The following is a 26,059-nucleotide window of genomic DNA, read 5'->3' on the forward strand; positions in this document are numbered from 1 at the left end:
AGTCAGGAGGGACTCTTTCTGGTGTGTTGAACCAATAAAACCAGACTTTATGTAATCAGAATCTCTCGCCTCAGAAGGAGTCCTTTCGCTCAAAACTCGGAACGACGATTCTTCCAGCACTTTCTCCCAGGACTTGAAACACCACCCATCTGCTCCTGCTGGCCAACGCTCAATCGCACTGCCTTCTGTCGTGCGGAAAGCCCGTGAGGTGAGTTAAACGCTTCCACCGCTTCACCGACCGCCGCGAGGGAGGGGGGGAGGGGGGAGGGGTATCAGTCGGGGGCTGCGTGGCATCTCGCTGGCTGCGAAGATAGTGACCGGAGTCCTAATTCATCACCCCGGGGAATCATCGCGTGACATTACGATATGCTAATGTGGCGACGTCGCGCCCTCGCTCTCTCTTTTTCATCTTCTCCCCCCCCCCCCCACCACCACCACCACACTGCTCCTCTGTGATTTGCACCTTGCCGCCAATATGGTGAGGGGGGGGGGGGGGGGGGATGAAAGCGGTGTCGGAGCCGATGTTGGGATTGTCACGCCGTTGTACCGCTGCGAAAGACGAACGCGTAAATTAGCCCGACGTTGCAGTTGGATCCCATTTAGCAAGCACCGGTGGAAAATCACCGCCTCGCATGCCTTCAGATGGGATACAAATAGCTTTGCTACAGGTGTCGCTTTGTGGTGGAAAGGCGTGCAGTCGGGGATTTCCCAGAGATGAAGTTCAATAAGGATTACCCGGCTAACGTGCTGCTGGCTGGACGTTTATTCGACATCTGCAGTCCTTTTGGCATACATTTTTTAAAGTTGTTTGAATGTGTATTTTCTTTGTGCTGTTGTTCCGTGAACACGTTGAGGAGGTTTCTCTCTTACCCCATGTGACGGGTATGTTAGCCAGCCCCAGTCTCCTGTGATCGTCGTCGTGTCCAGTAGGTTCACTGCAGAGAAAGAAGAACAAAACAACGACGGATGAACTTCAAATGATTTGTCTTCACCCTCCTCTCTCACATCCATCCTGTCCTTCCTATCCATCCATCCTCTGTGCGCACCGGCACCCGGCCAAGTCGCGCACATGCACCTGTCTGACAGGTGTGACTGATGAGTCGGGACGGTCGGCGCGGCAACTACCGGGCCGTGGTGTCGCAGCGCGTGACGTCACCTTGACCCGGCTCACCGTTTGGAGCTGGGACCTCAGTGGTCCGAGCTCAGAATAGAACAGGAGGCAAAATGTTTACTGTCAAATGTGCCGAGGTAAACGGTGCAGTGTCTAAATGCTGAAAGTCACTGCAAAATATCCAATAAACTGCTCTAAAGTTTAAATATGAATATGTGAAGATCCGACTGCTGTTGAGCTCAATAGCAACCAACAACAACATAATATATTTTATATATATAATTGATATAGCATATATATATAGCAACCCACAACAACATTATATAATATATATTATATATATATATATTATTTATATATATAATATATATGGAGCGGACCTGCGTGCGCAACTAACCGTTAATTTTGGGTTCAAGATATTTATAAAAAGAAAGGAAAGAGTATGGCGAATACCACCATCTATTCCGTGAATTGTATCTCGATGGCGAGCGCTTTCAGTTGCACTTCCGACCGAGCAGGAGTCAGTTTAGATTTAGAATTATAAAGCTCTTCGTTATTAAATACCGCTAATATGAGTGTCTCGTCAGGAAAACAGGAAGGAAAGCCCGCCTCCTGCTTGATCCGATTGGCTGCCTTGGCCGAGTGTGACATTGATGAGCGGCGCGGCTCCGCGCCTCGCGCTTGAAGTTCAGAATATTTTAACTTTTAACCGCGCCTGATAAACGCTAGAAAAACTCGCCACGCGGCATTTAAAAGGCGCGTCTGAAAGGCCGTACCATAGGGAATCAAAGATTTTGCCAGCGAAGCGTTTTTGAGAGGCGCGTCTAGTGTGACCGTGCCCTAATGTATGTGCACAGGTAAGTGAGTTTTTCACGACATGTTCACCTCATGCAGCCCAGACACACATTCACCTCTATTTGCACGTCTGGAGCGAGTTTGCGCCCGCTCCCGTCTTTCAATTGACTTTGTCTACCGTCTTACTGCATCTTACATTCACTTCACATTCTGTCTGAGCACACCTTTGGATCCGGGTGGCAGGACATTAGAAGTAAAAGGGATGGACAGATGGGGGAGGGGAAATGAATGGAGAACCTAATAAATCACTAACGCTACCCACTGACAGCGTCCATTTCGTCTGCTCTAACAGGTGTGTGTGTTTGTGTGTGTGTATGTGTTTGTGTGTGTGTGTCTCCCCTTCAACACATCCAGCTAATATGATCTCTGGCCCGGGGGCTGCTTGTCAAGCAGCCGAGCGATGTTTCTCACATTACAATGAGTTTAACAAAAAAAACGCTTCACACTTCTTCGCGCTCCGTCTCCCGTCCCTCATCTTCCCGTCTGCCCGTTAAAACTGCAACATGCCACGTTTTCTGCCTCGACGCGAGCTTAAAGTTCACGTCCCGAAATACTTTGTTTTCCTAGTCCAGAAAGAATGTTATGTCACGTATCCTTCTTTTCTTTTGTACTCAAACTATCAAAGAGAAGAGCAGAGGGACTTTAGCACCTGCACAGAAAGGCAAACCACTGGCGCACTTTGACTGACGAGTGGCTCCTCCAAGCGTCTGCACAGCCGTGTGCACCTGCAGAGGTGTCGTTACCTCCGCCTGATTAGACGTCTCCTCTGACTGTGATTGACTGACGTGTGAGACTTTCAGGGGCCCTTTTCACAGCAGTCACTTACGTGTAAACACAGGTGTGATAATATAATTAGTTATGGCCCCATTCCATTTGGTGTGTCGCAGCCATTCCGGCGAGACAGCAGGCGCAATACCACCGAAATAGAACAGGGGCCACAATTAATGTTTTTGATTACGCCCGTGTTATTTGTAAAAGGGTTTATTGCACCTGTTAGGATAAGACGACAAACTCCCGTATGCTGCTTATCATATCTGTAAGAGGAAATGCACAACGGCTGCAGCTTTAACTTTTATCCTTGGCGTCCTTTAAGAAAAAACAACCAATCAGAGCCGAGGAGTCTCAAACGCAGCTGTCAATCACTGCTCGTCAAACTAGGCAGCGCGAACAAAATATAAATCAGGATTATGTTACTGCATTGCCCATGTCTGGTTTAAAAAGGTTTTAGAAACATATGTTAGTTGGCTGGTGGGCGGGGCTTAGTTTTGGCCACAGTGCAACATGGCGGCCGGCTCAGAAACATTCTCATTCAGCAGCTGATCGTTTCGTAACAGAATCTTGATTCATACTTGATCAACGCCGCCTTGTTTGTAATCCACATGTTCCACAAGCTGTGATTGACTCACCTCTCATTGGTTGTTTTCTTTCGGGCCAATGGAACCTTCCAAATACCACCAGGAGCACGAAAACAGGAGGCAGAGGAGCCGATTTCACAGATTATCCGTCTCATGTTCTTTTAGCAGAATGTATTGCAAGTCTGGGCAAATGTGATAAAGCTTTATTTTCTGTAAAATGTACCCAATTTGTCACTTCCTGTGGGTCAAGAAGCATCCACACCCATAATGCTTTGAGGCAAATTAGAGGCAGTAATTGGAATGGAGCACCCTCGTCCGCCACAGCTCCACTTCGTGCTTTCGGCTAATAAGACGGGAGTATTTATCCATAAAAATCACGACAAGTGGAGCCCCTTGTAATTTATATGTGCAAAGAACGTCGCTTCAACGACACACACACACACACACACACAAACACAAACACACACGTGTCGCAATTAGCAAGTTTGTCGCCCCTCCTAATCTGGGCACCGGGCTGCGGAGAAGGGCAGTGGGTCAGAACACATAGACAGATGGCAGTACCACCGTCCTCCCATCGCTCCATCCATCCCTCCCCCCCCCCCCTCCCCCATCCGCGAAGCCTTCTCTCTACTTCACCCCACCCCTTAGGTTGCCGACATCCCACCGTCTCGTATTGGTGACCCCCCCCCCCCCCTCCCCGCTCTCTAGCCAAGGTCACAAATGGATGCCGCCAATGACACAATGCTCTTCATCGGCCCACCAAAGTGACATAATGAAAGCAGCGTGTTGGCACGAGTGGATTTAATCAGTCTTCCGTGCGCCGGGGGAATTCTGCTCTGCTATACTGTTATTATTGTTAATACAAAAAAAGAAAAAAGTGACGCGTATGTCCGGAAAAAGAACACGCGAGGCGGTGCGTTATCGGCCACAGCAGGCTGTGTGAAGATTCGCCAGCCGGTCCCAGTGGTATTAATTTAATTTCCACTCATATGAGAAATCCCACCGTCTTTGAAAGTGGCGGAAGTCATTTATCTCATTTGCTCGAGCTGTCTGAGTTATGACTCGTACACGAGCGATCGGGGTTCAGTGGCGTGTTTGCGGCTTCGCTTTAATGTGACGGGGGGGGGGGGGGGGGAATAACACGGGACAGGCAACAATTTGCTCATTATTTTGTTTTCTCCCCCCCTCGCGCTCCTTTACATCCTTTTATGAGGGAAAACAAGAAGTGCAGCCCAAAAACTCTGGCTCTCTCACACTCTCACATCCCACCTCCGCCTCTTTTTCATGGACAGGTTTCGTCACAGCGTGCCACAAGTGAAGTCACGAGGCCGATGGGGCTGAAACGGGCCTTTGTTTTTCGCACTGGCTGCCGAGAATGAACGATTCCGCAAGCGGTGAAGAGGTCAACGCCTTTTCCTTTGGCGGTGGAGGAGGGGCCGAGTGCTTCACCTCGAGGACACTGGGCTTGAAATTGAGTTTCTTCCCGTTTTCACAGCAACACAAACCAGCAACCCCATCCCGGCCCCTCCGCCAATTTCTCACTCACCCTCTCAGCTCCCTGTACTGGTTTTCTTTCTTCGCTCTGAGACACAACACATATTTCCCAGGGCGGTGGTCAACTTTCCCACCCGTCCCATTACTCCCCCCAAACCCCTCCCTCTATCCATTGCCCCCGCGACTCACGACTGGCCTGCAGGGAGAGGGGGCGCGTGTGGACGGCCCGCGGTCTGGCACTCGGGTCCCGGGCATGTATCAAATCAGCCAGAGCCTGCTGACGGAAATGATGCCTGCTTGCTCTCTTTCACTCACTCACTCACACACACACACACACGCATGCACACGCACACACTCCATCCGTCCCTGGCAGTGGTCACGGGCAGGCTGAAAGAGTATGTGTCTGAAGTCAACATGGAAGAATTATGGGCTGTCTTGGAGGAAGTGGAGTTTGCCCGCAGCGCCATACAGCCGACAACAACAATGATGCCTTTTAAAACACACGCACACGCGCACACAGCCCCTCACACACACTCACACATACACACACACACACACACACAGAGGAGGGAATAAATAGCAGAACAGAGCAGATGCTCAAAAACTCATTTCCACCCCAAAAGACACGGCCATACATTTTAAAAGAGGGAAAAGTGCAGCCATTATTCTACGCCTACACACACACACAAGGAAATATGTGCATTGTACCGTTTTCGAGGAGAAAGTGAAACACACAAACACACGTGGACAGCTGACACGTATATGTACACAGAGAGAGAGAGAGACATTGATGACCCAGCTCTGGGGCCAAACAGGGACTATGACAGCTGTGTAATTATCTCTTCAACACCTCGCGTTCTCTAACAAGCTTCGTCTTCTCTTCTCGCTCTACTCGGCGTCCGCGTAGCTCCTCGTCAGCGCCTCGACCGAAGGAGACGATAAAAGCCTTCGCCGCAGAGATGATGGGAGCTCCACCGAAAAACACCAACCCCCCCCCCCCACACACGCACACGCACACTCTCTCTCTCTCTCTCTCTCTCTCTCTCTCTAATAACACACACAGCCATCTTCCATCCCTTCTAGTTTTGTTTTGCATTTGCTCCGCAGTCTCAACGCCGATTCCCCACTCTCCCATTACGAGAACAAGTCCATATAAAAGACTAACTCTCAAAAAAGAATATGAAGAAAAAAGCACTCTCAGCCTTTGTTCATTGAAGGCAACACAAACCAACACAAAATTATCCACAATAATTGTTATTAATCACCAGTCCTCTTCGTGATATTTTTCTAAGACGTGTGCCAAACTAAATTAGACGTGTGAGATGAGAGGTGGAATAGAATTAAAGGTGCTCAATGGCTCCTTTGATTTGCAAATTGTTCATTATGAGCAAAAAGAAGGAGAAAGGCCTCCGGAGGGATAGTGGATCCAGCTGTTGCTGCACACACAAGGACACTCAAGTTCACGGCGGGTGCCGAAAGCAAGTCGCTTCGAGCGTTTTTTAGAGCTAAACCGTAAAGTAAGACAGGCCACACCACGATTCCTCAGGCGTGACTGTGCTGCACGACCTACATTGGAAAAAGTGTCATTTTTGATTTTTGGGGGAGGAATGATGTCACTCACTCAAAGATGCCAGGCATGTGGAGAAAAATACATATTCCTGAGGGTTTGGGGGTATTTAAGAAGCAGTTGACTGAAAGAAAAGCTCTTTTTGTTACGGGATACGTTGACTGTCGACGTATCCGAAACAAAGATACGTTTTATTTATACTTATCTTCATTTGTATCAGCCACGAATCATGCTTGCAGAAACGTGCACAAGTTGTTGAAGCTATAAAAAGAACATCATGGTTTGTGTTAATACAATAAACATAATAACGTCACTAGCGAAAATTAACCACAAATGCCCAATTAGCTCTTTCCTACGTGACATCATCTACACCATGTTTACTTTTGCTACTAGGCGGTTATGTTTTGAACTAAATGCTAACGTCAGCATGACGATCGACAACATGTGTGAATGCATGTTTTGCAGGTGTAATATTTCACCGTCTTAGTTTATGCTAACATTTGCTAATTAGCCTTAAACACAACGTAGAGCTGAGGCGGATGACAACGTCTTTAGGTATTTGGTCAGAAACAAAAGCAAGAGGCAAATTCAGACTTTTGATCTGATAATGACGCCAGAGAAAAACGTTAGAGGACAACAAAGCCACAAGAGCCCATCCTCTGGGGATCATCAATGTCCGCATCAAATTCCATGCCAATCCAATCAAAAGATATTGAGATATTTCATTCCAGCAAAAAGTAGTGGACCAACTAACCAGCTAACCAGCAGACCAACGTTGCCATTACAACAACCATGCTGCTAACGCAGCAACAACAAAGAATCCAATCTTGTAATATTTTGTCAAAAATCAGTCAGTTCTTTAAAACACAAGATGCATAACATGTATGTACTTGAAGGACGTAATCTCCTCCTTGTGCCATAGATACAACATCAATGAGTGGTAGTTTAGAACATATAGTTGGGACATTTCTTTCATGAAATAACAATACATTACCCCAATTTGATAAATTTTACAATATTATTCCAAATAGAAATAACACATATTGTCATACACATAATCACAGTGCCACATAAAGGATTTATTTTGGAATACATTGAGATACACGGCTAGTTTGCACTGTATATTTTTCCCTCAGTCATTTGGACTAAAAGCACCGTAAACATCGCAGCAGTAATAAACAGTCTCTAAACCTACTTTTTAAAAGTTTACTCGGCCGATAATAGCTTTTATTATTTTACAGAGTAGGGAACAGGATTGTGTGGCCCTCTGGATGACAAGTGTGCTATAAATAAACCACGGCACATGGGACCCAAACTCCAAGCTGCGATCACACCCAATCCACAACATATGTGTTGCTGCAACTGCTTTCCCCCAACCCGACATATGTCGACACACGTTATGACAGCTTTTCTTCTGCTGATTTGTCCTCCTTTCCACCTTTCTTCTTTCCCTCCACATTTTGTTATGTGTTATATACAGTATGTATGCATGTATGTGTTATTTATGTGTTTTTTGTGTCCTGTTGTTTTTCACGTAAACCCTACACACTGATAGAAATGTTCTCCTGAGGGACAACTGGTAACACTTTATTTCAAACCTCGTATCTAGCATATTTAAACAAATAATACACATTTAATAATGATTCATAACACATTAGAATATAGTTGTAAGCAGGTATAAGGACCATTGTAACTGGTAATTAATTATTGTATCAATGTTTATAGCTTGTAATTAGTGTATGAAGAGATAAGGTACAGTTTTCACAATATAATAAAACACATTGGAATATGTTGTACGGATATGACGGATATGTCGTAGAAAGTATGAACAAACTTTCTCCAGAATCGCTGACTCCACATTTTAGTCTGAAAGTTAACTTCAACTGTTGCTCTCCTCCGTCACAGATCACTACCTTCTCATCAGTGAGGAGCATTCACAGGGAGCGGCCCTGAGACCACGACCCACCTACGACTCATCACTAATCTCAGTGGGACAAAACAGCGCCAAAGTCCAACTTTAATAATAACATTCAGGAAGAGACGATCGATAAGAGCAGCGATGCACGTTGCACTGAAGATTTTCTTTGAGCTGTCTAACAACAGAAATATTATTGTGAAGCGAAATGGCCGATCAGCGACAACACAACGTGGTAAGAAGACACGGAGTCCATCGCACTAGAGAGTTAGACCGTAAGATGAAGACCACGAAGGTTCAACCAACATTAGGCTCTGTGGAAAAAAAGGAATTACAAATCAGGAATTACAAAAATGTTGTCGATCTACATGTTATGTAGAACTACTTGTGTTTTTTCCTCCCCTAATTCTCCACTCCCAATTCATTGGTTCTCACCAAACATGGACGTACATAGTTTTACTTTTCAAAGGCTCAGTATTTTCCTTAAACATCTGTTTATTGTCGTTTTTGTTTTTTTAATTGTTACTCAAACAGGAGGAATAACTGTATCTGTTGGGGACTACTTTCAGATGCGTAATAACGTACATTTGGTGTTCCAGTGAGGATATGAGGAAGCAGGATGGTGAATGTGGGATTGAGGAATCATGATAATAATAATGATGCAGAATAAGCAACACATTTGTTTCCCCCCAACTCATCAAATACCAACTGTTGCTCAGTGCCCTTCGACTTCTGATATTAACTTACCGATGAATACTAGACACACTCGGCTTTCAATCAACTCCTACCTCAAACCCATCCACGTCATTACTCTATGATTAGAGCAACACACACACACACACACGCGTAGGACGGGTCAAACCAATACAGGACTTTCACCCAGGAAAACCACTGTTATTGTCCAGTGTGAAACCAAGTCAGCATTGACTTATTACCTTCGCATTGAAAATGCGGAAGGTTATGTTTTGATCGCCGCGTATTTATTTGTATGGGTGATATTCGCCTAACTCAAAAAGTATTAAACCGAATCGCATGACATTTGGTGGGATGATTGGTTATTATCCGGGGACCATTTGATTAGATTTTGGGATCGATCGGGTCAAAGGTCAAGGTCATGAAAAGGTCAACATCTTCTTGAATCGCATGGAATTTGGTGGGATGATTGGTTATTATCCGGGGACCATTTGATTAGATTTTGGGATCGATCGGGTCAAAGGTCATGGTCATGGAAAGGTCCAAATCTTCTTTTTACCATAGCACGGTCAATTTGTATCCAATTGGCATGCAACTAATGCCAAAATGTTCATAATGCAATGCCCAATCTTGTGATATGCGAAGGTATGCGCTCTACCGAGTGCCCGTTCTAGTTTAACCTTAGTTTACTTACAAAACGTCTGTTAGATTGAGCCATTACAAGCGTACTTGATTCGACTTGTATGTAATGAGCATAAACCCAGAGCGTCATAGTTTGAAGCGCAATAAATTGTACTTGAATGAATATTTGATGAGCTGGGATTGAGAATGTGTTGGAATATATTTGAGTAGGGAGTAGGACCGCGCTGATCCCGCCAGCCTTATTAAACACATGGGGCATAGGCCAGATATCAATGATCCAAATTTAATACATCTTCCCAGGATGCACGGGGCAAAGATCAAGGTGACACACACACACACACACACACACACTTGTCATGTTGAGTGTCTGGTATACAATCCAGATTAGACACACCGATTAAAACACTTCCATCTACATTCCACCAAATAAACGAGCCGCCGTTTCCGAGATCAGCGTTCATGCCATCAGCGTCGTCCCTCCCCCAGTCCAGAAGGACATGAAGCACCTGAAGCTGCCACAGGAACTTTATTGACAACGGTTCAACCGACGCTAGCTAACGACGTGATCCAATCGATCAGGACACCCGCTTCTTTGCGTCTAAATAAGAAGGTCGAGCGGACACTGTGGTTCGGTCGGGGGTGTTGCATTTTAATGGTCACATCTTGTCGATGTTGACTCTCTTTCTGTCTGGCTTTATTCTCTTAGTATTTGTTGCAGCAGTGGCCCATTTTCCCCACAGGGATCATTAAAACTTCATCTCGTTACCTCTACACCTACACTCACCTTCTTCACTCCGCCTCCTCCTCCCCGTCTCATCTTTCTCCAAACTCTCCCTGAAGTTTTTCTCCCCAGAGGCCCTTCTCTTCTTTTCTCCCCGTGTCTCCATTGTGGTGTAAGCATTTTGTTCTCGGTGCCGAGGAAGCAGTGCAGACAGATGGATGGAGAAGACTGCTGAGAGACTTATTATGACACTGATGCAGACGCCCCCACCTCACATAAAAAAAGGGCATTTTTTTGTTCTCATCTTTTCCTTATGAACTCTCCTCTGTTTGTATGGTGAGTGCATCAAATGAGATTTCAGAAGTGGTAAACAGAAACCAGCCAGGATCTCTCTCTCTCTCTCTCTCTCTCACACACACACAGACACACACACTTTAGCATATCCAAGGTAATACCATGTATCTCAGTTAAGTAATTGTTCCTTCGTTTTCATTCAGGTGTTTGAATCACAGTGCTGATATGCTATGTAGGATTAAAAGGCATTAACATTGTGCATCTTACAGACGATACATACATGTGCAGAAACTTGTAATTTTCTTCTTTTTTTTTAAGCCAACGCAGACAACTGCCACCATGGCTTCATTTAAACAACTATTTTGAGGCATAACTAAGTCATATAATGCCTTTTTTTTTAAATGGCCAAATGTTATACAACTTTGTGTATCAGAGTTTTGTCTTATCTCCTTTTACTCCTGTATTACTTATCTGGGGACTACTGGACTAAACTAAAAACAGCTTCACCTCAACCAGTAAAATGCTATTCAGGTATCAATGCAGCACCATTACCAATCTAATAGTGCATTACATAAATACATATCATCCACAGGGGACCTCCTACTGCAGAACCATTGCTGCTACTGTTAGTACATGTTGCTGTTAATACCTCATGTAGGAGCTTGACTGCACATGTTAACATTGCTGCATTGGAACTGCGACTGAGAGAACTTCTTCTATCGCTTGTTTTATAGCAGTCATATACCCGGGAAATTGGAAATGGACGAATGTCACAGTGTCCAGTTGCTTCATGTATATAATTCTCGAAAAAATATTGAAAAAATGCCTGATCAAACATGAATAAGTGGACAGAAACCCCGGAGGACTCTCCAGGCCACATGATGACATCGTCCAACCCAACAGGGCCCAGCAGGGCCCAGCAGGGTCCAGCAGGGCCCAGCAGGGTCCTGTAGGGCCCATACTTGGTTTGTTAGGTGCCTTGAAATGTTTCTAGCATCCTCCCAGAGTAATAAGACTTTGTCCCATGCTTTGATTAAACCGTTAGCCGACTAAACACTTCTGATTTGTTGACTTCGTTGAGCTCTGCGCAGAATTCTGATACATTTGAGTTTCCAACACGGGAGTCATTATCCTGGTTTGTGTTTAACTAAGAATCAAACTAGGAAACATGAGTTGCAGAGTTTGGGGATTTTAGTGTGTTTGTGGATGTGTTTGTGCAGTGCCTCTTATGTATTTACATCTTTTTCATCACAGTTCTAAGGCAGGGACTCCCATCTATTCCACCACATCACCAATGCTGTAAATGGCTTGACACTGCAACACGCATACGTGGATTCGCTGTCTCTGTGACCGTAGTACTGTTTTACACTGCAGATGCAACCGCACGCATCGTTGTCACTGCTGGAGCATCCGGAATTGTTCTGGGAATGAGGCACCGAAGGGCACAACCGGCGCAACTTTACCCCCCCTCCCCCATTAGGTCAGCACTACAATGCACTAGAGACTGCTCTTTTTATAAAAAAACTAAATGTGTCATTACAAAGCCCAAGTTCACGCCTTTGAAAAAAACAATGACAGAGAGTGGGCGGCTGCTGAAACGATTCGGTTCACGCTGACCTGGGTATCATAATTTAGCAGGTGCCCCCCGGCTTGGAGCACGGGACCCCCGCCTTGCATTTCCCTGCAAGGCACATAGTGTTTGCTGCATGATGGAGGGTGGAGGACGCTCAGGGCCAGGAGAGGCTCATCCTTACCCAGGTGGGGTGAATGTGGGTGTGGGGGGGGGGGGGGAGAGTGAATAGCAGGATGCTGATGCCCAGGCTTGCCTTGCCTCCCCGGGGGAAAACCTCCAGAGGGACGTAGACGTAGCGGGGGGAAAGTGTGCAGAGCTATTTATAGGGGCAGGTAAAGGAGAAGAGGTGAGGTGAGAAAGAGAGGACTGGGTGTGGCGAGAGAGAAGAGGGGAAACGAGAGAGTCTGGGTTGCCGCGGAGATCCGGCTCGTTGTCGTCCTTAACCCCCGCCGAACTGGACAGAGCCCTCCCATGACCTTCGGCACTGGTCCGCCGGTGCAACAGCCAAAGACGAAATACGCCTCGACTTATTGATTCATGGCAGAGGGAGTTCACGCGGAGGTCGGCAGCGCTGGCACGGAGAGGCAACGAGAGCAGAGAGAATAGTTGAGTCGAGACTCCAGTGATACTTCATCGATACGGACTCGCCTCGCAGTCCACAGATCTCTGAGGGTTTTATACGAGCGCGGCTCTCGCTCTACCTTCCTCCTCAATAAGTAAAAATGGCTTTTTATTCATTATTTATCTCCACACACACACACTCTGCACTGCTCTCCCCTCTCAGTCGGCTCAGCCCACGTGCGGCATGTATGTCTCTATTTCACGCCGACGCCCCTTTAATCATTTCCACGGCGGTACATACAGAGCCCTCATCATCTCCAGCGTGCGCTTCATGACGAATGGCGATCGTTAGATCGTCAGTCAGTGGTCGTCACGTCAGTGTTTCTGCTCTGAAGTGTGCATACTTAAAGAGCAAGGTCATTCACGGGATGACATCATAAAGTGGGCCACATGAGAAACGGCATACCATGAGTAGGACACCAGTTGTGTCAATTAAAGCAGCGGGCCCCTCCAGGCCGCGCTTAATACAGTTATATGGGTTTACAACCCGGGGGCAGTAACTCAAGATTCAAATTAGAAATGAGTGAAGTCATTTGAAACTGGAAGTTTTTCATCCACATTAATATTACGAATAATTCAAACATTGCACTCTGGCAATTTCTCGGACATCAATATCTTAAAATAAATCAAATCCAGAGACAGAGACAAGACCTATAGACCTCTGGAAAGGAGCACGACAACACAGGCCGGAGGCGCCAAGCCAGTAATCCCTAAAAGACAGTAGATAATGATTTTGTGATTGAGTTGTTCTCTCGTTACCGAAGGTCATACATCTTTTAAGTGTTCGCATGCATGTGACTTTTCTCTTCTTCTGTCTGTGGTCCTGATGCTGTGCGCTTGAATGAACGCCGTCACGCAGCCAACGGACACCAGCAACATGAACTCGGGTGCACGGTGCCGTTCTAAAGCGTAACTCCTTCCATTCCACACATTGATGGATTACCAAACGGTCCCAGAGTGTCAGGGGGCCCCGTGGCCTCCACCTACTAACTGTCCCAGAGACATTGGGCCAACCAGGAAGCGACTCAGAATGAGAGACAAAGCAACTACGAATAGGGGCAAAAGAGACGCACAACCAATACAAAGACACATAAAACTAGAATGGGCACTCGGTAGAGCGCATACCTTCGCATATCACAAGATTGGGCATTGAGTTATGAACATTTTGGCATTATTTGCATGCCAATTGGATACAAATTGACCGCGCTATGGTAAAAAGAAGATCTTGACCTATCCATGACCTTGACCTTTGACCCAATTGATCCCAAAATCTAATCAAATGGTCCCCGGATAATAACCAATCATCCCACCAAATTGCATGCGATTCAAGAAGATGTTGACCTTTTCATGACCTTGACCTTGACCTTTGACCCGGTCGATCCCAAAATCTAATCAACTGGTCCCCGGATAATAACCAATCATCCCTCCAAATTTCATGCGATTCGGTTTTAAACTTTTTTTGTTATGCGAATAACACGCATACAAATAAATAAATAAATACACGGCGATCAAAACATAACCTAACCTCACTTTTCGATTGAAGAAAAAAGTATGTTTTTTGTTGTTGAATTGTGTGGAAGCACCTCGCCCGCCCCCTTCACTTTATTGGAACTGGCACCAATGTCTCCACATTGGAGTGCTGTCATGACGACGTAATACACCTCCCTGCTTTGGTACATTATTTGCACTGCAGCAGGAAATAAACAGAGACACATTTGCACAACTGTAACATGGTCCATGAGGAGCGGTATCGTGAGACCCCTAAGCGTGTCAGTGCCCAGGGGTCCGTTGCCATATAATCCGCCTCTACCACTGCATTAAAGTGTTTGTTTCCCCCACAGGAGGACGTGTCAGACTGGGGGAAGTGGGAAGTTGCAGCGCGGAGCCAACCCAAACTTCTCCTCCCTATATCATCACAGTCTCCGGTGCTGCAGGGATACACAGGCGGTGTTGTTAATCTAGTTTGAGTGTCAGTCGATGAATGAATAGCAGTATGGACAGAATACAGAGGCGGACGGAGGAGAATAAAGACTTTGGACTCCTTTGCTTTTGGCTCTGTTTGTGTGTTAGCCGCTGCTAAATCATCCCAATAAACACTGGAAAGATTGTCTGGGAGAATTGTGCCTTCATTTCAATTGTCAGGTTTCACAATTGCTTTTTTTTCTTCTTTAATTGTAAGTCAATATCAGGCAACTTTCCAGATACTGCCAGGATGCCATTTATCTTTTAATTTGCTGCCCCGAATAGCGTTAAAGGTATAACATTTAAATAAAGTAAATAAATGTGGCAGAATGGCTCGGCAGCCACCGAACCGTACGGATTCAAATGATCCAACTTTTTCGAACCTTTTGCGAATCGTTTCGACCGGAAGACATTACATCACCGAGGAGTCTCGAAATACTCTCCTCCCGTTTCGCCCTGTGCTCTGGATGTGTCTGAGGCTAATGATGAATTTGCTGTAAAACGGTGATGGTAACCCCCCCCCCCCCCCCCCCCCCCCGTGGAGGTCAGGAGGTCAGGTCAGGCAAAGGTTCTTTTACGGCTTCATTTACCACACAAACGGTCCTGTCCTCCAAACAAGGGGAGGGCGTTTTTGACACCACACACACACACACACACACACGCACACACACACTTCTTTTCACACTCATGGCTGCGGTTACTACAGCTGGAGGCCCTGATGCAAGACATTGAAACAGACTTTTACAACCATTTTTTGCCACTTCCCTTCCGGGTGTACGAGCTTAAGGCAGTTTAAACACAACCGTCCCTTTAAGACTCACGTGCACTCTAATATCGTCCACACGGAGGTGGGCGTTGTGAGCGAGCGCGTGGATTCGTCCGTGCGAGCCTCTGTTTAGATTGTGTGCACACGCGTGTCAGGATTTTTCATTAGATGAGAAATGAGCTACCTGCCCCCCCCCCCCCCCCCCCCCCCCACACACACACACGCCCGCTCCCACACCACATATTAATTACATCAGATCCGTGATATATGGACAGATTACAGGGTGTAAAATGCATTATTTCCTTATGGAAACAGGCCCCAGGTGCCATCCATCAGTCTGCATCACGGTAGGTTCGGCGCTCTCTACATCACATGATGCGTGCTGCTCACCTGCCGCAGCCGGAGGAATCTATCCTCCTGCAAGCGCTCTGTTCATTCTAGACCTGTGGTTCTCAACTGGTCTGGCTCTGGGACCCACCATCTTCCCCTTAATGACAAGCCGCGACCCAAATCGCGGAACATTCTCAACTTCTCAAATTTATTTCATGAAAATATGGTGCCGTTTGAGCCTGCGAGATAGTATGGAGACAGAATACGTATACGCCAACACAAAAATAAGATTAATGATAACTCAAAACGACCAGCTGGTGGCGATGCTAGAGAGGGAACTATTTCTATAAAAGCTGCATTTAAATTTTTTTTTTAAAGTGCATCGTCAGGACACGAGGTTATACATCATAGATGACAATTAAGAATATTCAGCCATTTTTAAACAAACTCAACAGCTTTCATGCACAAACAAAAAAGTCCAACAACAAAGTGAGCCGAGCACAAACTCTTGAGTTTGACCTTATTAGTCAGATGCTTCTTCGTAGCTTCAGCTGTTGGAACAGGTTGGCAGGTTTATCAAGAGCGTATCAGACCTGAGCAGGGCTTCTATTAAACTTAATGAACATTTAAATCCTTTAATGGATTGAAGGGAATTGAGAGCGAGCGAATTATCAGCTCGACGCCCTCGCCGCTCCGGCGTTGATAAAGACGCCCGAATCGAAGAGATTCATTTGAGACGACCCCCCCCTCCCCCCCGCTCGGTCTCACTTTGTTCCCTCCCTCGCGACCGTCTCGCAGTCTCCTTGTTTCTCCCCTTCGATCCTTCTCTCGTTCTCTCTCTCCATCACGCAGCATCTCTTTTGTTTCCCCTCCCACGCTGTGTTCCCCTATACCAGAGGAGAGGAGGAAGGCGGCTGCTGCTGCTGCTGCAGAGCCCAGATCTCCGTCATTCATCAGTCCCACGTGATGAAGAACATCGCAGAGATCTCCCTCCAGGAGGGATGCGCTAACACATCCGCAACAACCAGCCCGTTACACGGCTGTCAGCCGTTGCCCACCTCTGTCATCTCTATCCCTTCTTCTTCACCCACACAACAGTGGAGTATCCTCCGCCCCCCACCATGCTAGCAGAGCGAGTAAACACGAATTACCCAACGAGGCAGACACAATCACAGGGCATAGCGGAGGCGGGCCCAGAGGCCGCTGAACTCTGGCCAGTTCAGCGTCAGGTCCTGCTAATAGGTGGGAAAGGGGGTCAAGTGAGGGCCTCCTGCTCTTCAGAGGCCTGGCGAGCTGCCGGAGGACTGGCGGTCGCGGCCGTATTGATCTGCTTGCTCCTATATTCCTGTCGACAGCTGGCTAACAAGGCTGATGTCTCGATGAAGGCCGGTGCCTTGGGGAAGAGGGAGGTGGGGGGGGGCTGGTGGCCGGCCGACAAAAACCTGTGTTGAGGCGAACCGGCAGACAGCGGGTGGGAGCGGCTCACGCCCCCTCTGGGTCTTCTAATGCGCTCCCGCGGCGCCGCTCATACAGGCCCTCCCTCGACGGCAACCTCCGGTTCTGTCGCGGGAAGTCTCTGCCGGTGTGTCCTAAAACCTGCATTCTCTCTTCTGACCAACAGGGGGCAACAAAAGAGTCAGATTGTATAGAAGTCTATGAGATAATGACGACTCACTTGATTTATTGCCTCAGTAAACATTGTGAATGATTACGTTACGGTCCCATTTAGAGTCGACTAGACCGTAAAGACCAGTATGCTTTGAGGCGGGCTTACTATGATTGACAGGTTGCCGTCGCTACCAGAGCTGAACACAGCGCCTCTACTTCACTCCTCCGCATTCCAAATATGGTAACTTCCGTTCATCGGATTGCAAAAAAACAACATGGCGACGGCCGTAATCTAAAATGGCGACGACTCGATGCATCATGACAGCGGGTGATGTCAGCATGACGACGTCCACTTCTCAGATGCAATCTATTGCCCGACCGCCTCAGCCACGACTTTGCTTTGATTGTTTTTTTTTACGGTGATACAAAGAAGTAAATTCGCGGCTGCGTTCCTCTACGGCACACGTGATCTGGAGCGGCGCTGAGCAATAACACAATGCACAGCCGACTGCGGGGCAGGTCGATTTGTTTGCCTCTTTAATTTCATTAGATTAGGACTTTATTTCGTTACTTTTTTTTCCTCAAAGTATTACGACAACACAGAGTAGGACTAATGAATCGATTGACTTGGCCGGGTGCCATATGCACATTTAAAGAGGATACCTCAGGAGAGGAGGGGAAGAGGGAATCACGCCTTTCATTAAATATCTCAGTCGAACATATGTTTGAAAGAGATACAGATACAAAGTCTTACCGAGTTAAATTAAATTGTTGTTATATTTCTACCATTAAGTGGTGCGTGAAAATTCAGCATAAAGCAGCACACACACACACACCTCTTAATGCTCTCCTATCTATTATGGGCAAGGAACAGAGCTACAAAAACAGGTGTGGGTGCGTGTGTGTGTGTGTGTGTGTGTAAAAGAAACACTGACAGACTGACTGATGAGGCTGTTGGTCTATTTTTGACGAGACTTCAGGATATAGTTTAGTTAATTTGATTGTGTATGGGCATTACAATCCTATCATTATGCATCAGGATCAGATACACTGTGTCTAGTGTTTACAATGAAACGCTAGTTTAATTCAAACATCTGTCCACCGATTAAAAAGGTTAATGCATCCAGATAAACATCCACAAATACATCTAAAAATACATCAAGATATACATGCACGTAGAAATCTAGAAATACATCCATATATACTGTAAGTCCACAAATACATCAAGATTTATATCAAAAAATAAATCCAGATATACATCCACAAATACTTCCGCATATACATTTACAAATACATCAATAAATACGTCCACAAATACATCCACTGAAACAGTCACAAACAGTTCAGAGAGAGAGGCAGCTCTACAAGTCACCAAAAAGTGTACAGAGATCAAATGTGAGACCTGGGAAAGGAAATATCTTCCTGCTGAAGTGTCCTTGAGCAAGACTGTGAGGCGCACACTCTTCAGCAAATTTGTCACTTATCGCAAGAGCTTAAATGCTTTTTTAACTCAATCGTTTGCAGAGAGGTTTCCTCTCCAAGCAACCAGTTCTTACGTATTTTTCCTCTCATGTGATGTTTCTAAGCATGCGGCAGATATACTCGACTCACTGAGGACAGATCAATACACACAGCAGCATCTGCCGGAGCAGCGCTCAAAATCAAAACACTTTTTTTTTCACAGGCATGAATTCTGTCTGTTTTTTATTGCACAAAGAGTAGAAATATGCAGCTCCCAGCAGCGCTGCTTTTTGTTTTTTACTTTTTACCCTCTAAATTCCATTTTTCCTGCGATGTTGTTGCTTCTAAATAACATGTGAAAATCTTAAAATCTGAAAAGAATATATATTTTTTTAAAGATTTGTTGTTCCGTGCCTGTGTTCCCGCTCCGTCCTCCCACTGCAGAGATATATGGGAATAATCATCCGCCGACGGTTTTTGCTCGTTAGCAGCGCGTTGTGCTCTCTGCATGTGTCTTTTCATGTTCCTCGTGCTAACCTCAACCTGAAGGAATGCTCTGTCCACATGGGGGAAATTCAGGAGATTAACTGGGGACAGTGACCCGGCAGATCGGAGGGGAAGGACACCGTCTCCATACGGGGAAATTATTTACACACTCACAACCAGAGCGTTAAAGTAGGGCGGCAACGATATAGTACCATTTTTTTATTTTTATAAATCAGGTTGGCAGTTTCACATGAGAGTAAATTTTTTTCATCGATGCCAACCGTGGAATTTACTGGGAGTTACTGCACACGAGAAGTAAACGAGACGTGATCGATCCACGCCGACTCCGTCGGCTGGAAACTAACTGAAGAAGAACAACAGTAACTTCTCCGTGTCCAACCTATAACGAGTGGGGGGGATTTTGAGGGATTGAAACAGTTGCAGTTTAGGCTTCACATAACGTGTATGTGTGTGTGTGTGGGTGTGTGTGTGTGTGTGTGTATTTAAAACCGGGGTTGGTTTATTATAATTAAACGGTATCAGAATCTGAATCAGAGCCAGAAACCTTTATTTGCTACGTGTGTTAGACACACGAAGAATTTGACTTGGCGGCTGGTGTGTACATTAGACAGACAAACAAAACAACAACAATCAACATAGTGCAAGAATTTAATACGATAGCAGTGCTATAGACAGGGCTATAGACAAGGTACTGTAAGTGTGTGTGTTTAAGTGTAATATGTGAAATTAGATGTTAAATATTAAGGATAAAATAGTATGAAATGTTATTGAAAGTCTTTTGTTTATTTTACTCGAGCTTTAATTCAAAGTTACTTTTTTTTCCCTAATAAACATTTTATTTTGTCACAAATTCTGACAACCAGACCCTGGCCCGGACCCCCGCCCCCCAACTGTGACAATACATTTAATAAAAATGAAAGTGTAGCTTTTCTGTGAAATGCGCGAGTAACAGCTGTAATTTGAATGTTGTGGAATGGCCGTTAGGGTTCCCCACATCCCCTCTTCCATTTCCAGATTATTAGAACAAATATTGTAAACTCCACACATTACAGTTGGGCTTCATGTCATGCTCCCGTTCGTTAATTAGGCCTTCGTGGATTTATCAGAATGTTTCAAACTTATTCAGAATACATACTGATACAGAATTATGTGCCGACATCCTAAATGTGGTGTTTTTGGTCCCTCAATATACGACGGATTCAATGTTTCCCCTCTGAATTTCTTCCTTGAAAAATATAATTTTTGCACTTTTTAAGGATTTTTTTACCGCAGTGGTGATGTGTTCAGAGCTTCCTCGCAACTTCTACTTCCTTTTTTTTCTCAGGGAATTAAGTTAGGAAAGTATAATCCTAAAATCTGCCCTTGTTTCGAAGGAAAATACATGAACCTCTGTTTAAAAAAAAAAAACTTTCACGAAAAAGGGAAAAATCGGGAAAGAGACAGATGGATGTTGTGGGTTGAACTCGGCGAGATTAAAGTTAAATTGATAACTTTTCACAATATTGTCCCCGTCCAATGAAAATCATGAATCTCCAATTTTATTTTATTTCATTATTAGAGATAAACTAAAGGATTAAGCTTTCCCTTAAGGACTGAAAATTAAATTGAATATAAAAAAAACACTTTGGATTACAGGTGAAAACTATTTTTACGAGCTCATGACAGCTTTTGGAGACGCGTGACAAAATGCATCGGAAAGCGCTTTAAAAAAGAAATATTCATTCAATAAAAGAAGTTTGAACTCTATCACTACAGTGTAAGAATGCTACACAACGTCCATGCTAATTTGGTGTCAGCCGTAGCTCATGCGGACCACAAGGTACCCAGATCGAGCCCCGCTCTCCCCATAGTTGCATGTTGAAGTGCCCTTGAGCAAGACACTGAACCCCCATTTGCTCCCCGGGATCTTCACTGCAGCCCTCTGCTCTTTCATAACTAAGGATGGGTCAAATGCAGGGAATGATTTCCCAACGGGAATAAATAAAGGATATATTATTATTATTATTATTATTATTATCAAATGAAACACGCTGGTAAATTGAGCATTAGCAATCTCCTGCTGGTCTCGCTGATCCCCGCCGCTTATCCTTTTTTTTCTGTTTCTGGATTAGAACAACTTTAATATTTACTGTGTCTCTATTGTAAGGAAAACTCATTTCTGAAAAGTACAAATATTATAGGTCGTCCATCAAGCTGTCCCTCCACCTTACCATACATACAGTATATAACATGCACACACACTGCACTCTGCTAACAAATGAGTGACAGATGCTTGAGTGACGATGATGACAATAAAATACGCACCATACATATTTATGTCTAGATATATATAAACACTCACATTTCTAAGCCTCCTTGAGTCAGTGAGGAGAAGTGGCTGAGTGCAGCTTTTTAGGAAACCCGCCTGGTTCATGTGTGTTTGCGTCCCCCACAAGATGAACAAAAACAAAATGGCCGGCCACGCCTTCTGCTCCTACGTCCAACATATACAAACACAGCATCTGTCTGTGTGTGTGTGTGTGTCTGTGTGTGTGTGTGTGTGTGTGTATTGTCGGGTGGAGCTCTTCATGGATGTGCGAGCAGTTGCCTGTTTTAACACCTATTTAATTTTGAGCTCGTTCCAAAGGTCGCCCCATCTACAAACATGTAATATTCGTCAATGCCCTGGAGTCACACGGCAGCCGGACCCAAAGCGAAGAGGCAAAATGAAATTATCGCCTCTATCATCTTTAAAAAACACATTCGTTCTCATTTAGACATTAACTAATTATTTGGCCCTGTAACAATTTATGTCCCCCTTCCCCTCCTAATCAGCGATTTTTGCAGGATCTTGAGATCATTGGATTTGTTTTTCATTTCGATAAATTAGCGCGCGTGATGAGAGCAAAACATCGTTGTTAAATTCACAATTCTCTGATGACTTTTCTCCGTAGAGTGCGAGTGAGTTTCCGAGGGTAAATAGAAATCAATCAATTCAGTCGGACACACATTATATTGTGTTGTTCTGTAAAAAGTTCATGTTATCAGAAGGAAAACAAGAAACATTTAAATGGTTTGGGGTTTTAGTGACAACAGTCTAATGGTTGTTTAAAGGGGGATCTACAACCCCCTATCAGTTTTTGTAAAGCATTTTGGCCCAAAATGGAGCTGCAGGAGCATCGTGGTATGACGTACCGCGTCGTTTGATTCCAGCCGAGCAACCTCACATCCCTCTCCGGTCTGTCTCTCGCTGCACTGTCATAATTAAAAAGGTCAAAATGTCAAAGAAAAATCTGCGTGAAATAAACCCTCCAAATATAGCAGCTTCAATGGATTAGCTTTTTAAAAATGCGCCCCACAATGTGGATTAAACGCATTTGATTAAGTACTTGTATACTCATACGGGACATGCTGACAAATATCCTTTTTAATTCTAGCAAATATTGAGAGATGAAACTGACAAAAGATTTTGTTGTTGCGATTTAGTTTAGAGTAGCAGCTTATGTTTCCGTGACACAGCGATCCCTCCGGCAGTTCAATGCGGCGGAAACACGCTCAGACCTGCAGGCGCGTGACGGGACCGTAAAACGCATTAAACAAGGAACTCTTTTTTTTTCTTCTACACATCTGGAAACAGATGCTCAGATCGCTTTATATTCAATCCTGAGGGGAAAAAAGCAAATATTTAAACTCGGTAAGCGGAGAACAGGCGGCTGGGCGGGTTGCGTGGTATTTCCTCAATCACATGGAAATCGCGTAATCTCCACAATATGCGACGATCCATCACGGGGGGGGGATCGGACGAATTGGAACGAGGGAGCGGAAGATTAGGACGCTCGGCGCCGGGGAAGTCAGCGAGCGCATTAGAAAACAGGAGCAGCGGCCGATGAAGGAAGGAAACAAAGGGCGGCGATGTCGTGCGGGGTCGTCGGGCTGCCCGTCTCGCCTCCTGCTCCGTCCGACCCGAGGCGGCCCGACTCTCCCGTCTCGACTTCGCTCAGCTTCAACACAGGTTGAGCGCTGACCCTCACCTCTCCACTGATGAGGCAATCCCACCCGATCTCCCTCTCTATTCTTTCTTTCCTCTTCATCTTCCGCTGCTTTTTTCTCCCCCCACCCCCCACTTGCGAAGAAGGCCCAAACAGGTCGAATCGCTGCCGTCCCTCAACCAGACTTATGTCACACACACACACACACACAAAGAAAGGCACTGGAGGACTTTGTGGTGTGTGTGTGTGTGTGTGTGTGTCATTAGTTGAACAAGTGACAACAACAGTATCCCGTCTCGTGGTGGGAAGATAAAGGACAAGAGGAGGGACGTAAACAAACCCAGGCCGGGTTTAATAAGGGAGCAAATTGTGCAGCAAGAGCACCGACACACTCCCACGCCAAAACACGTCAGAAAAGGAGCTCGAAAGAAGACGTTCGCCCCGGATCGGGGACGGCAGAGAGCGTTCACGTTTGGCGTCGCCGTCTAACAGACACATGCGGCGTCCGCTGCGGCCCGACACGCAACCCCCGGGCAAATATGAGCGATGTCAAAACGAGTTCTCACGCAAACACACACACACACACACGTCACCCAGGTTTCCTTGAGTTGCTTTGCGAAGCCAACTTTGATGTCGTTCCCCCCCCCCACCCTCTCTCTGGATTGCCGCACGCGAACACACCATCTAAGTCCGTCTGTTTGTGCCACGCGTTGGGCTTTTCCAGGAGCTCCACATGTATGAAGTTAATCCCCTTTGCTGTCAAAGTCAGAGATGATGTATTTTTTCAAACACACACACACACACACACACTTACCTTCGTTGCTGTGAGTTCCTGCAGTGCCCAGAGCCTGTAGTGATATAGTCCATAGCAGCATCGCGGCCAGACCCGGATCTGAAGCCATGGTGTTCTCCCTTGCACCCCGCCAGTCTCCCTCTGCCTCTCTCCTCTCTTACTCCCTTCGCCCTCTCTGCCACTCGCTGCCTCTCTCTCTCTCTCTCTCTCTCTCTCCTCTCCCTCTCCTCCGTCTCCTACCAAGTCCCAGTGTTTGGAGCGAGAGCCGGCGGCAGAGAGGCAAGCGTGTGTGTGTGTGTGAGGGCTGCAAGCTCATTGGGTTGGAGTTAGAGCCTGCCTCTGTGGCTCGCTTCAGTCTGCCGGGCTCCCTCGCACACACACACACACACACTTTCGGCAGTCGGCCGGTGGAAGGGGGAGGAAACAAGTGCGTCTGTCAAAGTCTCATCAGCCAATTAGAGCGCTGGATTGGCCGGTGCTGCACGCAAAGTGCTCTCTCCGTTGCCACACCCTCCCGCCCTACACCTGCCTGGCCAACTCTCACTCTCTGTTTGTCTCTGTGGGTCATGAGTCTCTCTCTCTCTCTCTCTCTCTTTACTCCCATTTGTTATCATTGCCTTGCTTCCCCCTCCAAACACACACACACACACACTCACGCACAGACACATACACACTCACTCTCTAACCTACCCAGTGGCAAATATCTGACTGATGGGATGAACATCGGCGAGGCTCAAGGACAATGACCGCTTATCGATCCTGTGTATTGTATTCATAAAGCTATTATGTCCAGGTGCAGGAGTGTGTCCTCACATGGTGCTGTGTGTGTGTGTGTGTTTGTGTGTGTCATTCAAGGACTGTGATCATTTATTGATTTGTGTGATAGTGGGGAACTTTGCAAATGTGCCAGATCGCAGCACCTGTCCAGATCAATTGTTTTCTTTCTCTCTGGTTATGCTGCAACACACACACACACACACACAGTCGTGTTTCCATCACTTTAGAGGACATTGCATTAACTTACATTCATTTTCTGGAGACTTACAATAACCTAAACCCTAAACCTAACCTAAATTTAAGTTAAAGCAAGCATTCAGAGCTAAATGTAATATTTTACATTGTGCGGATGTGCGTTTTGTTCCCGAAAGGAAGACGAGTCCCCACAATGTCAGTGTACACACAGGACCCCACAACACCATTTATTACCACTAACACACACACACACACACTTTCCTTCACACTGCTGCAAATTGACCGGTGTTGATGTAAAATCATGACCGGTAGTGCAAAAAGCTGATAGAAGATTCGTACTTTTTAAAACTGATCCTGTAAACGGTCTCACCTCAAGGTCGACGTGGTGGCTGAATGTGTTCTCTTCATGGAAATCATGTGATACGATCGAAAGCTCCAGGACAACTATTAAATGGAAGAGATGGGGAGGTGAGGAGTTTTTGTCAGTTTCCATTTCTAATGTCAACAATGAACTCTGAAACAAAATATTCGTTTACACTTACTCTTTAGAAGTAATACAACTTCTGCAGGCAGTTTGTATTACTGCTACCACTACAGCTACTAATAGTATAATTGTAATCAATTGTATTTTAAGGCGAAAAAACATAGTGCGGCAACAAATAATTTTGATAGATAGAAAGTTGCACAATTTTCAGAAAATGCTATTTCACATTCTCCACTCAGGTGATAATGCGCCTGTTCTCCTCGACCTGCTGTTGTACAGCTCAATATACTGTTTATTTGTGCTGTTGCTTTGGATAACTTTATGTTTGCTCTGCCAATGTTAGTGCTGTTTAGTAATCCTTCCAAAA

General features: G+C 45.7%; 1 protein-coding gene across 1 annotated transcript in view; it reads right to left on the bottom strand.

Moving 5' to 3' along the window:
* The window catches only part of epha8 (eph receptor A8), a 97,944-nt gene extending 73,599 nt beyond the window's left edge, over window positions 1-24,345 (bottom strand). The window contains exons 1-2 of the mRNA XM_056436813.1: window positions 24,258-24,345; window positions 871-935 (exon numbers count right to left, since the gene is read on the bottom strand). Coding sequence (XP_056292788.1) covers window positions 871-935; window positions 24,258-24,345 — 153 coding nt within the window. The remainder of the gene's footprint in view (window positions 1-870; window positions 936-24,257) is intronic.
* Window positions 24,346-26,059: the final 1,714 nt, after the last annotated feature.

The sequence above is a fragment of the Pseudoliparis swirei genome, chromosome 18 (genome assembly GCF_029220125.1).
Source record: "Pseudoliparis swirei isolate HS2019 ecotype Mariana Trench chromosome 18, NWPU_hadal_v1, whole genome shotgun sequence".
NCBI classification, from domain to species: domain Eukaryota; kingdom Metazoa; phylum Chordata; class Actinopteri; order Perciformes; family Liparidae; genus Pseudoliparis; species Pseudoliparis swirei.